General features: G+C 35.5%; 1 protein-coding gene and 1 long non-coding RNA gene across 2 annotated transcripts; one reads left to right on the top strand and one right to left on the bottom strand.

Annotated features, from left to right (window-relative positions):
- Positions 1-27: 27 nt before the first annotated feature.
- LOC132096254 (uncharacterized) lies at positions 28-1286 on the bottom strand. Its single transcript, XR_009422567.1, has 3 exons — positions 1166-1286; positions 1008-1060; positions 28-149 (listed from the first exon to the last, which is right to left on the bottom strand). It is a non-coding gene; the product is annotated as an uncharacterized LOC132096254 (long non-coding RNA).
- Positions 1287-5900: 4614 nt separating this feature from the next.
- LOC132095750 (dehydrogenase/reductase SDR family member 1-like) lies at positions 5901-12304 on the top strand. The gene is made up of 9 exons (XM_059500857.1): positions 5901-6039; positions 8822-8965; positions 9059-9202; positions 9323-9402; positions 9902-10034; positions 11457-11600; positions 11706-11775; positions 11897-11977; positions 12108-12304. The coding sequence occupies exons 2-9, from the start codon at positions 8822-8824 to the stop codon at positions 12233-12235; spliced, it is 924 nt and encodes a 307-aa protein (XP_059356840.1). The 5' UTR covers positions 5901-6039; the 3' UTR covers positions 12236-12304.
- The last annotated feature ends 299 nt before the right edge of the window (positions 12305-12603 follow it).

Here is a 12603-nt window from a genome sequence, read left to right as displayed (position 1 = left end):
GAGAGATAATGAAAATGTATTTTAAAACAGTACATTTAAAAGTGCATGCATGTAAATTGGAAATGATATGTAAAAAAAATAAAAAATAAAGATAAAAAAAACAGACACACCTCTATGGATCTTCTTTCTCTTGTGAAATCCCTATTTGCCTAAAATGTGTGGAAAAATTCACTTTAGACCTTGTTCACACTGATCTTTTGCACTGTGAAAGACATTACATTTCAATTTCAATTCAATAAGATTTTCTAATTATATAATTATTTAGCTTCAATTATCAAAGCTGCACAGTTTTGTTTTAGAAACACAAGTTAAACTTCTCATGTACAACATTCAAAATGTTTTTGCAATAAATTTATAAGTAACACGTTAGAATAATGGTCCATTAGTTAATGTTTTTTATTCAATAATTAATATGAGCAAACAATGAACAATACATTTATTACTGTATTTATTCATCTTTGTTAATGTTAGTTAATAAAAATACAGTTATTCATTGTTAGTTCATGCGAATGCACAGTGCATCAACTAATGTTAACAAGCACAACTTTTGATTTGAAGTGTTTGAAGTGAAGTGTTACCAATTTATATTTTTAGATGAATAATGTTCTTTCTATTCATCAGAAATTCATGAAAAACATTTAATAATTTCTAAAAGAAAACAAACAAAAAAAACGTTGTTTTTCTAACCATTTGTGTGACACTGGGTTAATGACAGCCTAAAATTGAGTGGTGCTGCCATCATAGGAATGAATGAATGAAATGCATTGAAACAGAAAACGGTTATTTTAAAATGTGATAATATTTCATAATATTAATGTTTTACAGTAATTTTGATCACATAAATTGCAGCCTTGTTGAGAGTAATAAAAAAGTTAAATTGTAAGTTTAGTTAAATACTGATTTAAGTATAGACCCTGTTTAAATTCATAGTATGACTACAGTCATATCTAAAAAAAATAATAAAATATGTCAGAAACTTACCACAGTGAAATGTACATGAAACCTACCATAATCGGAGCATCTTTTTCATCACTCCTAGCTATGGCTGCTTCAACAGGACCTAAATCACAATCAAATTATCATACAACCATTCCTTCTCGTCAAAAAAAAAAGAAGAAAAAAAAGACAGACAGTCACAGATCCAACAAAGCAATGCTGCTCTTACCACATTCAGCCTGTGTCAACAGGTAAATTGACACAAATAATGACCAAATCTGGAGATTCTCTATCCACTTCATTACTGTGTGTGAACGTAATCTCACAGTAACACTGGAGCTCATGAGCTTGTGTGCTTTATATATGAATAGCACACCAGTCCGTTATTGCCCAACCCTCACTTTTAATTGGCTATTTTACATCTCATGCCAGAAGAGCACAATGATAGACGGACTTACTGTGTAGTTCTGACTAACTGCTTATGTTGTCCAAAGACAATTATTTTGTTCTCCATTTATTCATTTTTAATCTGCACTGTCATTACATTTTACATGTATTAATCATGTACACACATTTTTATTCCGCTGTTTTAAATATGCCACAAAGATAAATTTATGTAGCTGGCTACAATATTGCCATAACTGTTTGTAAATATTAATGGTAAAGCAGTTTAATTTCTTTCTTCTGTTGCTAATTAAAAACTAATAAATATGAAGACCCCCCCCCCCCCCATCAGCATATGAAAAAGTACATTAACTATTTTTATCAGAACAAATTTCAGCTCATTTCCGTAATACTGACAGTGACCTTCATTGCAAAAATAATTTATATTGCAAAAGAGGAAAATATGTGTATAGGACACACCAAGCCTTGAGTTGTAGATAACAGTGGTTTTGTAAATGCCAATGACATAGTCACTTTTATTTGTAATGCAAATTCATCAACAGCTAACTAAAAACTTGCTTCCAAAAATGGAAGAAAATGCCTGATAATTCTGAAATATTTTATTATTTTGAGTTAAAATACTCAAAACATAATTTCCATATCAAATAGTTTAATTTAAATGAAAATGTTTAACATTTTAGAACATTTGGAACACTCACAATTTGAATAGGGTTGCAAAAAAAATGTGTCTTTCTTATGCAAATAACCAACGTTTTGAGTATCAGCTAGGGATAAAGATGTATTCAAAGGCTTTCTTGACTTTAAAAGTAAACATTTAATTTTTATGGTTTGGCTATAAAAGGCTATTAATAAACAGCTTCTTTGAAGCTCATTAAATGATTGTTTGGTGTGTACTGAAACAGCAAGATATGACAGTGAGGGCCTTGGGTATTCATGTTTTCGGACATGATAACATGTAAGCAGTGGTGACTCTGCAGAGAAGCATCAAAGTAGATTTAGCACACAGGTTATCTGGAATGATGGGTGAAAAACACACAAACAATATGTCAAACAATACTGATAAACAATGGCCATGGTCCAATTGGTGCCCAAGTGCTCATAAACCCAAACTCTGCTGGTTAAATGCAGTGACTGAATAATTAAGTGATTACCACCACTTTATGGACAGTGATGTTGCTGTAGGGCCATGTTCATTAGTCATTTTAATGCAATGAAATGACCATTGTCATCAGATATATATTGTGCAGGAGACTTTGGTTTTTGCTGTGTTCACATCCTGGTCCATTCACTGGATATGAATATGCTACTTCTCTACTACACAGTTTTCAAAAAGCAGTACGCCAGAAGAGTACTATTCAAAAAACAGTAGGCAAGAAGTTTGTGAATGTCACTTTTAATGCTTGCAAAGTTAGTTCTTTGTCAAAAGTATAGGCTACCTACTCTTGGACAAAGCTCCTTTTTATTGCCATTCTCTCAATAAAAATGGAAAAAGTACCCGGAATGAAAACCAATAGGAAGTGGCTAGGGAAAAGTAGAATCATATTGTGTGGCTATGGTTATTGGTAGAATAGTCTGTATAAACACTGCAGATCCCCAAAAATATTAGTCCTTTCCTCACTCAAGCCCACAGTGTGTGACACTGTGTGATGCATTTTATGGAGGACTGTTTCCTGAACCTGCAGAGTAGTCTACAATGGGTCTGTGCACAATGGCTGTTCTATAATGTGGGGCAGTTCCAACTTTCTGTCTGGCGCTGCTGACTCACAGCCTGTAAATACGTTTCATATATCTAAATGATTTGCCACTGATGATTCAAACGCGATTTTTAAGCATTGTAGAGTAGCGCTTGTTGTTTGTCGTCTCTTCGATCACAAATGCAAAAATGGTTTTATGTTTACGTGGCGCGATACGCAACGCGTAAAAACACAGTATAAGTCATTATAATCTGTAATTATGTCCCCACTGGATGTAACAAATGCCTCCTTTGTAATAGGTTTTATTGGTTTTGTGTCATAGAGCTGGCACTGGGCATCACAGTATGTTGAGGGGCGTAACATTTCCACCACACGCTTGAGGTATTCACCCAATCACAAAGCACTGGATAGCTAGCCAATCAGAGTACACCTCGCTTATCAGAACGATGAGCTTTGTAAAAACCGATGCGCGTCAGAAAGGCGGAAAGGAGCAACAAAAAACATGTTTTTTTAACATTAAACAGCACAAACACATTGCATTACACAAAATAGTGTTCTTTTTAGCAACGTCATATGACCGTATTGGCATTATATTAGACGTATTACGGGAATAGGAGGATTGCCATAAATAGAATTCTCTTATCTGCAAGAAATACAGTTAATTTCACCGCCAAACTTTGCCTGTTGTTTCCTGATTCAAGTCCAGGCAAGAGTTCCTGAGAGACAACAGTTCATCTGAGGTTTTAATTGCATCAGGTAGCTTAGCTGTTGTATAACTTTCATTCTGTGTCAATTAAATGTCATTAGTTATGTTTCTACCAACCTATTTTTATGCAGATTTTAAGGTGGAGACAATTCTAGGGGCCCAGAGCCACAACCTGCACCAGGGCTCCTGCATACATCTGATTTTTTTTGGCATATTACTAAAACGATCCAATAATATGTATTCATATATTGCTGTTATTGACCAAAATAGCATATTCCAGCTATTGTAAGTCTGCAAGACTTTTGGGACAGGGCTCACATCGGGCCATATTCAGTGACTCAAGAACCGCTTGGGTAGATCTTTAAACAAATCATTTAAACTGAGTGTAAGCCAATTCAATAATCTGTTTCTAAAGATTGGACATTGTTATTACTGGCATCAATTTATGTTTGCGTGTGTTTGTAAGATGGCACTATCAGGATGGATCTACGTGGTGACTGGTGCTTCCAGAGGAATTGGAAGAGGTATTGCCCTTCAGTTATCTGAGGCAGGCGCTACAGTGTACATCACTGGTCGACAGGAGAAAACTCTGAAGCAGACAGCAGCTGAGGTGTGCAAACTGGCTCCTGATTGTTTCAATAATAAACCTCAAATTAGAGAAGGTGATATTGATTTATATATGAATAGCACACCAGTCCATTATTGCCCAACTCTCACCTTTAATTGGTTATTTTACATCTCATGCCAGAAGAGCACAATGATAAGACGGACTTATAGACTTATAGAGTGTTTTTGGACCAACAGACTCAAATTCTCTTTCCATATGTTGATCATGTACATGCGTTTTTACTCCGTTGTTTTAAATATGCCACCAGGATAGAGTCATTTAGCTGGCTGTAAAATTGTCATTAATTTCTTGCTACTGTTGCTAATTAAAAACTATTAAATAAGAAGACCCCCAGCATATATATGCCACAATTTTTGGGCGTCAAAAATATAATACATTTCAGTATATTTACTATTTGTATCAGAATAAATGTCATCTCAATTCCGTAATACTGACAGTGATCTTCACTGCAAAAACTAATTCACATTGCACAAGAGAAAAATGTGTTTAAGGCACACCCAGCCTTGAGCTTGTAGATAAGATGGTAGTTTTGAGTGTGGCAAATGTCAATGACATGGTCACTTTTATTTGCAATCCAAATTCCTGAACCGTTAACCCAACATGTTTCAGGCAGGCAGAACCTGCTTAACTGCAGAGCAGTGATGACTCTGTAGAGAGGCATCAAAGTAGATTTTGAGGTTATCTAGATTGACGAATGGCAAAGTACACAATGTATCATTGTGGCTAAGGTCCTTTGGTGACCAAGTGCCCCACAATAATAAAGCCAAGCTCTGCTAGGTAAATGTAGTGACTAAACAAATCAGTCATTAACACTACTGGGGGAGTGATTCAGACCATGTTGTCAATTTAATGCAATGAAATCACCATTGTTGTTATCAGATATATTGCACTGTTCTGGGTGTCACTTCCTGGTCCCCCGCTACATCTTCTGTACTACACAGTATGCCAGAGGTTCCCAACTATTTCCCTCGAGGTCCACTTTCCTGCAAAATTTAGCTCCAACTTTAATAAAACATACCTGAACAAGCTAATCAAGGTCTTCAGGATTACTGTGTGAATTTGATCGAGGTTTTTATAAAACTCTGCAGGAAAGTTGCAGAGAGCCCCTGCAGTATGAAAAATACCAATGAGAAATGCCTGTACATACAAGGGAAAGTGGAATCATATTGTGTGGCTATGGTTATTGCTTGAATTATATGACGTGATATACACATACAGCAAAGTATGGTGACCCTTACTCCGAATTCAGTCGTGGTATTGCCGGCCCGAGACTCAAACCCACAACCTTAGGAGTCAAACTCTCTAACCACTAGGCCATGACTTCCCAACATGTATGTATGTATGTATGTATGTATGTATGTATAAACAGAGTTGGCAGAAAACTAACCTTGAAGTAAACCAAAAGATTTCCCGCTCAATGTGATATGAATGGACTGCATTAGCTTACTCATGTACATTTGGGTTGCTGATTTCCTGTGTTTTAAAACCATCTTCAAAACACATGGGCTTATATTAGACGTATTAAGGGAGTGGGAAGAAGAGCCATAAACATGCCTGTCTTATCTGCACGTTGTAGATGTGCCAGATTATTTCAACACACTTTTCAAGTATAGGCAAGAGTTCCTTAGACAATTACCATTCATCGGAGGGTTATCCGCGGCGTTAAACAGGTAGGTGTTGAGTTATAGCCTAAATACAACATGTAAATGACGGTCAAAAGTAGGTTTTTCATTGTAATATCATATGGCAGTAATATCTTCTATCCGTCACATTCATCAAATACAAAACAAGTCGAATGTGTAACACGAGAGTTTTTTTTTTTTCAAGTTTACGTTTCCATCTGAACGCTCAGTTAAATAATTGTGATGATTAATAAATAACACTTACTCCTGACCAATAAATGTCATTGTGAGGAAGGTTGCAATGGATTACTGTGACCACAGGGTGACAGGCTGTTTTTGCTCACTTGTTGTTTGACTGTTACTGACTAGGGAGTCATTTCCATGAATCGGTTCTTTAGGAACAATTTTTAAGAACCGATTACAAAATGATTCAGTGGTTCTTTGTGCTGTTACGTAATTACGTCATCGCATTTTTCATGTTTTAAGTGAATGCTATCATATAAATATAGATATATAATTAAATATATATTTATAAATAAATAGGTATATAAATATAATAATATATTTCATATATAATATATATGATATAATAATCATATTTAATATAAATACAATAATAAAGATCATATAAATCATATCATATTCATATAAATATAAATATGACTGCTATTATATATATATATACAGTGTTGGGGAGTAACTAGTTACATGTAACGCCGTTACGTAATTTAATTACAAAATTATTGTAACTGTAATTAGTTACAGTTACTACGAAAAAATGAGTAATTAAATTACAGTTACTTATGAAATTTTTAACGATTACAAAGGGGATTACATTTGAATATTTACACACATACAGATTTAACTGATTTCTTTCCCAAATTGCACTGACTATTCTGAGACACACCGCCCTAATAATTTCCGGGATGCGGAAATACAGTCTGGTTCGTAGAATCCCTTCATAAAAACTAAATGAGAACCGGGACAATTCCCGGTGGCATAGCAGCCGATTTTGCCCCACTATTTAATATCATTATTGTATAATTGCCTGCCGAATGTACTAAAGCGATCATTTGCGAATCCGCCATTTGATAATTAAATATCTAATAAGCCATTAAGTGTTAGTCATGACTCGCGCGCTCTCCGCGCGCTCTCCGCGCGCTCTCCACCAAACGGTTTGGATCAGACTCAGAGTAATCAATGCGAGAGAGAGAGAGAGAGAGAGAGAGAGAGAGAGAGAGAGAGAGAGAGAGAGAGAGAGAGAGAGAGAGAGAGAGAGAGAGAGAGAGAGAGAGAATAGAGTGAATGGCTGGAGCAGAGAAGCAGAACTACTGTTCAGGGTTTCAGGTCAGTTTCATCTGTAAAGATGCTTTTTTGTCTTTGTTTTTTTATTTATTTAATCAAGCAGCAGCACGCTGCTCACCAGTCATCACTCAAAATACTATATAAAGGACATCATTATTATCAGTTGTAATGTTACAGTAGGAATTTATCTGAAAAAAATTCAGATTTTTTTATAGGTTTAGGGGGAGCTACGACAGACAACAACACAACCCTTACGAAAATTAACATTTTAATATTTAACTATAAATCCAGAGAAAATGGTTACTATTGTTTAAATGTGGTAACCAAAAATGTAAAATTATTTTATAAATGTATTTATTTAAAAATAAATACAAATCCATTTGCAAAAAAAACAAAAACAAAACAAGGTTATTTTACTTTTATATAGGCTAATAAAAGCAAGGTTAATTTTTGTAAGGGAAAAACATGACTCATGTACAGTATTAGGATTTTTCTATAAAGATATTGTAGTATTGTAGAGTATTGTATTGTAAAGTATAGTTTTGTTCAATCTTGAGTATTAAAGTCATGAGAGGGATGGATAACAGGGCAAAATAAAGAGACTGAAGAGAAAAATGGAAGTGAAGGTGCAGTTCAGGAGAGAACTTTTAATTATTTTGCATGTCCCCAAATTAAAGATTTAAACCTTTTTTATGTCAGGTCCATACAAAAAAATAGTTTTGTCCATGAATTTGTTTGTATGAGTTTGAATTATCCAGTCTGAATTTTTTTCCCAGTCCGCCCTCCTGTAAATTAATGGCAAAGACATGGTTTCATTTACTACACATAGGACTGAAGCTTGCAGTGTTTTCAACCTCTGCCATCTCAATATAGGCGTACACGAGCACATAATTTCTAGAACTGCTCTGTGTCACTTCATGTGCATTTTACTTATTTTGAGAAAACTATCATCATATACAAAGAGACAGCAGTTTAAAAAAAACACCAATGTTTCAGGAGTTTATTACACAGAATATGTCACATGCTTATTAGATAACTGTATTTAAGTTGATGTATATGCTTTTATTTATTATTCTTTAATTTTCACAAATTTAGAAAAGTAATCAAAAAGTACTCAAAAGTAATTAGTTACATTACTTTAATAAAGTAATTGAAAAAGTTACACTACTATTACATTTTAAACAGGGTAACTTGTAATCTGTAACCTATTACATTTCCAAAGTAACCTTCCCAACACTGTATATATATATATATATATATATATATATATATATATATATATATATATATATATATATATACATAGTAGCATTCCCCATTTGGGACGGGACTCATATCTGGCCTGTTTTTTTGTTGTTGTTGTTTTTTTTCAGCGAGTCAGTAAGCTGGTGACTTGAGAGAACCACTTTGGCTGATTTTTAACCAAACCGTTTATACTGATGATGTGAACCAGTTCAATGACCTAAATATAAAGATCAGACATTGTTATTACTGGCATCAATTTATGTTTGCATGTGTTTGTCAGATGGCACTATCAGGATGGATCTGTGTGGTGACTGGTGCTTCCAGAGGAATTGGAAGAGGTATTGCCCTTCAGTTATCTGAGGCAGGCGCTACAGTGTACATCACTGGTCGACAGGAGAAAACTCTGAAGCAGACAGCAGCTGAGGTGTGCAAACTGGATCCTGATTGTTTCAATAATAAACCTCAACTTAGAGAAGGTGATATTGATTTGATGCTTCTTTTATTTTCATGATAACAGGTGACAGAGAGAGGTGGCCGATGTCTTCCAGTGGTCTGTGACTCATCTAAAGAGGATGAAATCAAGGAGCTGTTCGAACGTGTTCAACGTGAGCAAAATGGCAGACTTGACTTATTGGTGAATAATGCCTATGCAGGTGTACAGGTCAGTCACAGCTAACTATGGAACAAATATGCAGTTTTTCAGAATTAGAATTATTTTTTCTTTTGAAAGTTTCATAAAATAACTTTTTTACAATTCTTGTGTTTATGGCTGTGTGTTTAGGCTATATTTGACAACATGAACAAGAAATTCTGGGAGGTGGATCCAGAAGTTTGGGACACCATCAACAACACTGGACTCAGGTGCAGTAAAAACCTGGAGATGACTCCAAGTGACATAAATGTTATGCAGAGATGTACAAATAAATAATTCTGAATGAATTTGAAGACTTCTTGTCACATCTAAAAGACCGACCATTTGGGGGTTGTTTTTAAAGATGTCTCTTATGTTCACACAGAGGCTTCATTTATTTGTGAAAATATACTAAAACTATAATATTGTGAAATTATTATTAAAATTATTAAAAACATTTGTTTGTTGTTTTAATGCATTTTAAAATGTAAATATGAATACAATGATTAACTTAATTTTTTCATTGTTTAAATATTTCAATTTCTTAAATCATGACAACTTGTGTAGCTAACCACATAAAACTTACTTATTTGACCCTGTAAAAAAACAAATTGAATTAAATAGAGATTATATTACTTAATGCAATTATTAAATTGAAAAGGGTGGATAATTTTGATAATATTCATAGCAATTAATTTTCTTTGGACTTTCTGGTCACTGTTTTCACAGGGGTCACTATTTCTGCTCAGTGTATGCTGCACGGATGATGGTGGCGCAGGGCAAAGGCTTGATTGTCTTCATATCATCCATGGGTGGTCTGCGCTATCTCTTCAATGTGTCCTATGGGGTCGGCAAAGCTGCAGTGAGTCCGTGCACACAGCAATACAGATTCTGTATCTGAAGTAATTTTTCCGTGTATCATTTCAGTTGCAAAGAATTCCACATTTATTCTTTCTGTTTGTAGACTATTCCTTCATTGTTCTCAATGTACCGTATTTTTCGGACTATAAGTTGCACCTGAGTATAAGTCGCATCAGTCCAAAAATACGTCATGATGAGGAAAAAACATATATAAATCGCACTGGACTATAAGGGTCCTTTCACACCTGCCTCATTTAGTTCGGTTGAATCGTACCAGAGTTCATTTCCCCCTTTGGTGCGGTTCGTTTGGGCAGGTGAGAAAGCAGCAATCGCACTCGGGTGCGGACTAAAAGCGTACCAAACAAGCGTACCGAGACCTGCTTGAAGAGGTGGTCTCGGTACGCTTTCAAACGAACTCTGGAGCGGTTTGTTTGTGGTGAGAATGTGATCCGACCTCGAACAGACCCAACTGCAAAAATTACTGATCATTTTTGGACTAAACCAGCTGCCGTAGTCAGCTGCGTTGTGCATTAGGGGATGAGGAAGTGTTTGTTGACAGTTTGCACTTTAGCTTGGCAGCTTGTGGACAAACTTGAAGTACTGAGGAGGTGCGGAGCCTCATAGAAATTTGGTCAGATGACCATGAGCATGTCAGAGTTGAGAACAATTAATGCACGCCTCCGCTTGAAGTTACGAGCGAGAACAATGTTTTCAAGCCACATCCGCGCTTCATTATAGAAATGTATTTTTTGCATATTGTTGTGTATACAAACAATGTAATAGATTATGGCCAGTGACAAAACCAGCCCGCGCAGTCGTGTAGTTGTGTTGTCTCTGTGTTGTTTGCTGGATTTTCCTCTTATGTTGGAATTTTCCCGCACGTAAATTCTGACCACTCGAAAAGCAGTTTAGGAAATACGTCATGGCCAATGAGTGATGTAGATGTTGTCATGTGACTGCATTTTGGTTCGTTTCAACTGGTAGGACCAAAGCAATCAGTGTGGTGTGAAAAGGAACCAAAAAAGCTGAAAAATGCTACAATGTATAATTGTTTGCCCTTGGTTCGGACCAAATGAAGCGAACTAGAGATGTGAAAGCACCCTAAGTCGCATTTATTTAGAACCAAGAAGCAAGAGAAAACATTACCGTCTACAGCCGCGAGAGGTCGCTCTATGCTGCTCAGTGTAGACTACAGGAGCACTCAGCAGCATCTCTGGCAGCATAGAGCGCCCTCTCGCGGCTGTAGACGGTAATGTTTTCTCTTGGTTCATTTCTCTCGGTTCATGTCAAATTAATTTTGATAAATAAGTCGCACCTGGCTATAAGTCGCAGGACCAGCCAAACTATGAAAAAAGTGCGACTTATAGTCCGGAAAATACGGTATTTATTTATGCTTCAACTTTCATCCGGTTCTTTTCTTTAGTGTGACAGAATGGCAGCAGACATGGCAATAGAGCTGAAGAAGAAAGGTGTGGTTTCTGTAAGCCTCTGGCCAGGGGCCGTTCAGACGGAGTTAATTAATCAGTATATATCTCATGATGAGGCTTCTACAGGATTTGATCCAAAAGTAAGCCTTTTTATTTGTCCCAGCCCTTATCATACCATAATCGCTTAAATTCATGGTAAAAAAAAAAACTTATCTTCCTAAATATTTACTATCTATCTTTCTCAGTTCAAGAAAATATTTAATAAGGGTGAGACGACAGAGTTTAGTGGACGATGCATAGTTGAGCTGGCCAAAGGTTGGATCTTTTTTAAAGACTTAAGTTAACATGTTTATGAATTACAATGAAAGTAATTGGTGAGAAATGAATTGTCTCGAGGCTATATATGACATATTTTCTGCTTCTTGGTGACAAATAGATAAAAGTCTAATGTCAATGACTGGGCAAGTGTTGATGACCTGTGACCTCGCTCGCCGCTATGGACTCAAGGATGTTGATGGTACAGTGACAAATGTTTATGAAGAAGCAATAGTTTTCCAGTTACGATAAACATAATTAGATGATTAGATTGAGATGTTACAAATTGAAATCTTACACAGGATTTTTTTATGCGCTCCTTGTAATTTCAGGTCGCAGTGTCGTGGACTACACCTCTTTGAAGTTTGTCATTTCCCAGGTGCCCTATGTGTCCTGGCTGTCTGTATTCACTCCTTCATTCATCAGAGTGCCTCGTTCCTTGCTGAGCCTTGGCAATTGAGAAATCTAATATATTTCAGTGAAGAGACATTGTATATTTTTTAATCTTTTCATTAAAAGAAAATTTGTTTTTAAAATTACTGCAATGTCCATTTTTACAAATGAGTAAAACACTGATTAAAATGACATTAGCTGAGTATGGAAGATAATAAATTCACAATGCACAGTTCATGAGCAGAATTAGTATTGTCACAACTCTGTTTTCTAAAATGAAAAACTGTATAACAATACTGGTATATTAACATACTGTTTTTAACTTAAAAGGGATTAATTAATACTGTTATGGACTATTGTATACTTATATGCCAGATGAGTTATTGCAATAAATACTGACATTTTACTACAGTCTTTTGTGTTGCATTATTGATA

This window comes from Carassius carassius, chromosome 20 (assembly GCF_963082965.1).
Source record: "Carassius carassius chromosome 20, fCarCar2.1, whole genome shotgun sequence".
In the NCBI taxonomy this organism is placed as follows: domain Eukaryota; kingdom Metazoa; phylum Chordata; class Actinopteri; order Cypriniformes; family Cyprinidae; genus Carassius; species Carassius carassius.
Note: the sequence above shows the minus strand (reverse complement) of the source record. Positions and strands in the feature narration are given on the sequence as shown.

Coding starts and splice junctions, on each gene's coding strand:
- LOC132095750 (XM_059500857.1), top strand. CDS start 8,822: ATGGCACTATCAGGATGGATCTGTGTGGTGACTGGTGCTTCCAGAGGA. Junction 9,403..9,901: donor ATCAACAACACTGGACTCAG/GTGCAGTAAAAA, acceptor CTGTTTTCACAG/GGGTCACTATTTCTGCTCAG. Junction 10,035..11,456: donor ATGGGGTCGGCAAAGCTGCA/GTGAGTCCGTGC, acceptor TCTTTTCTTTAG/TGTGACAGAATGGCAGCAGA.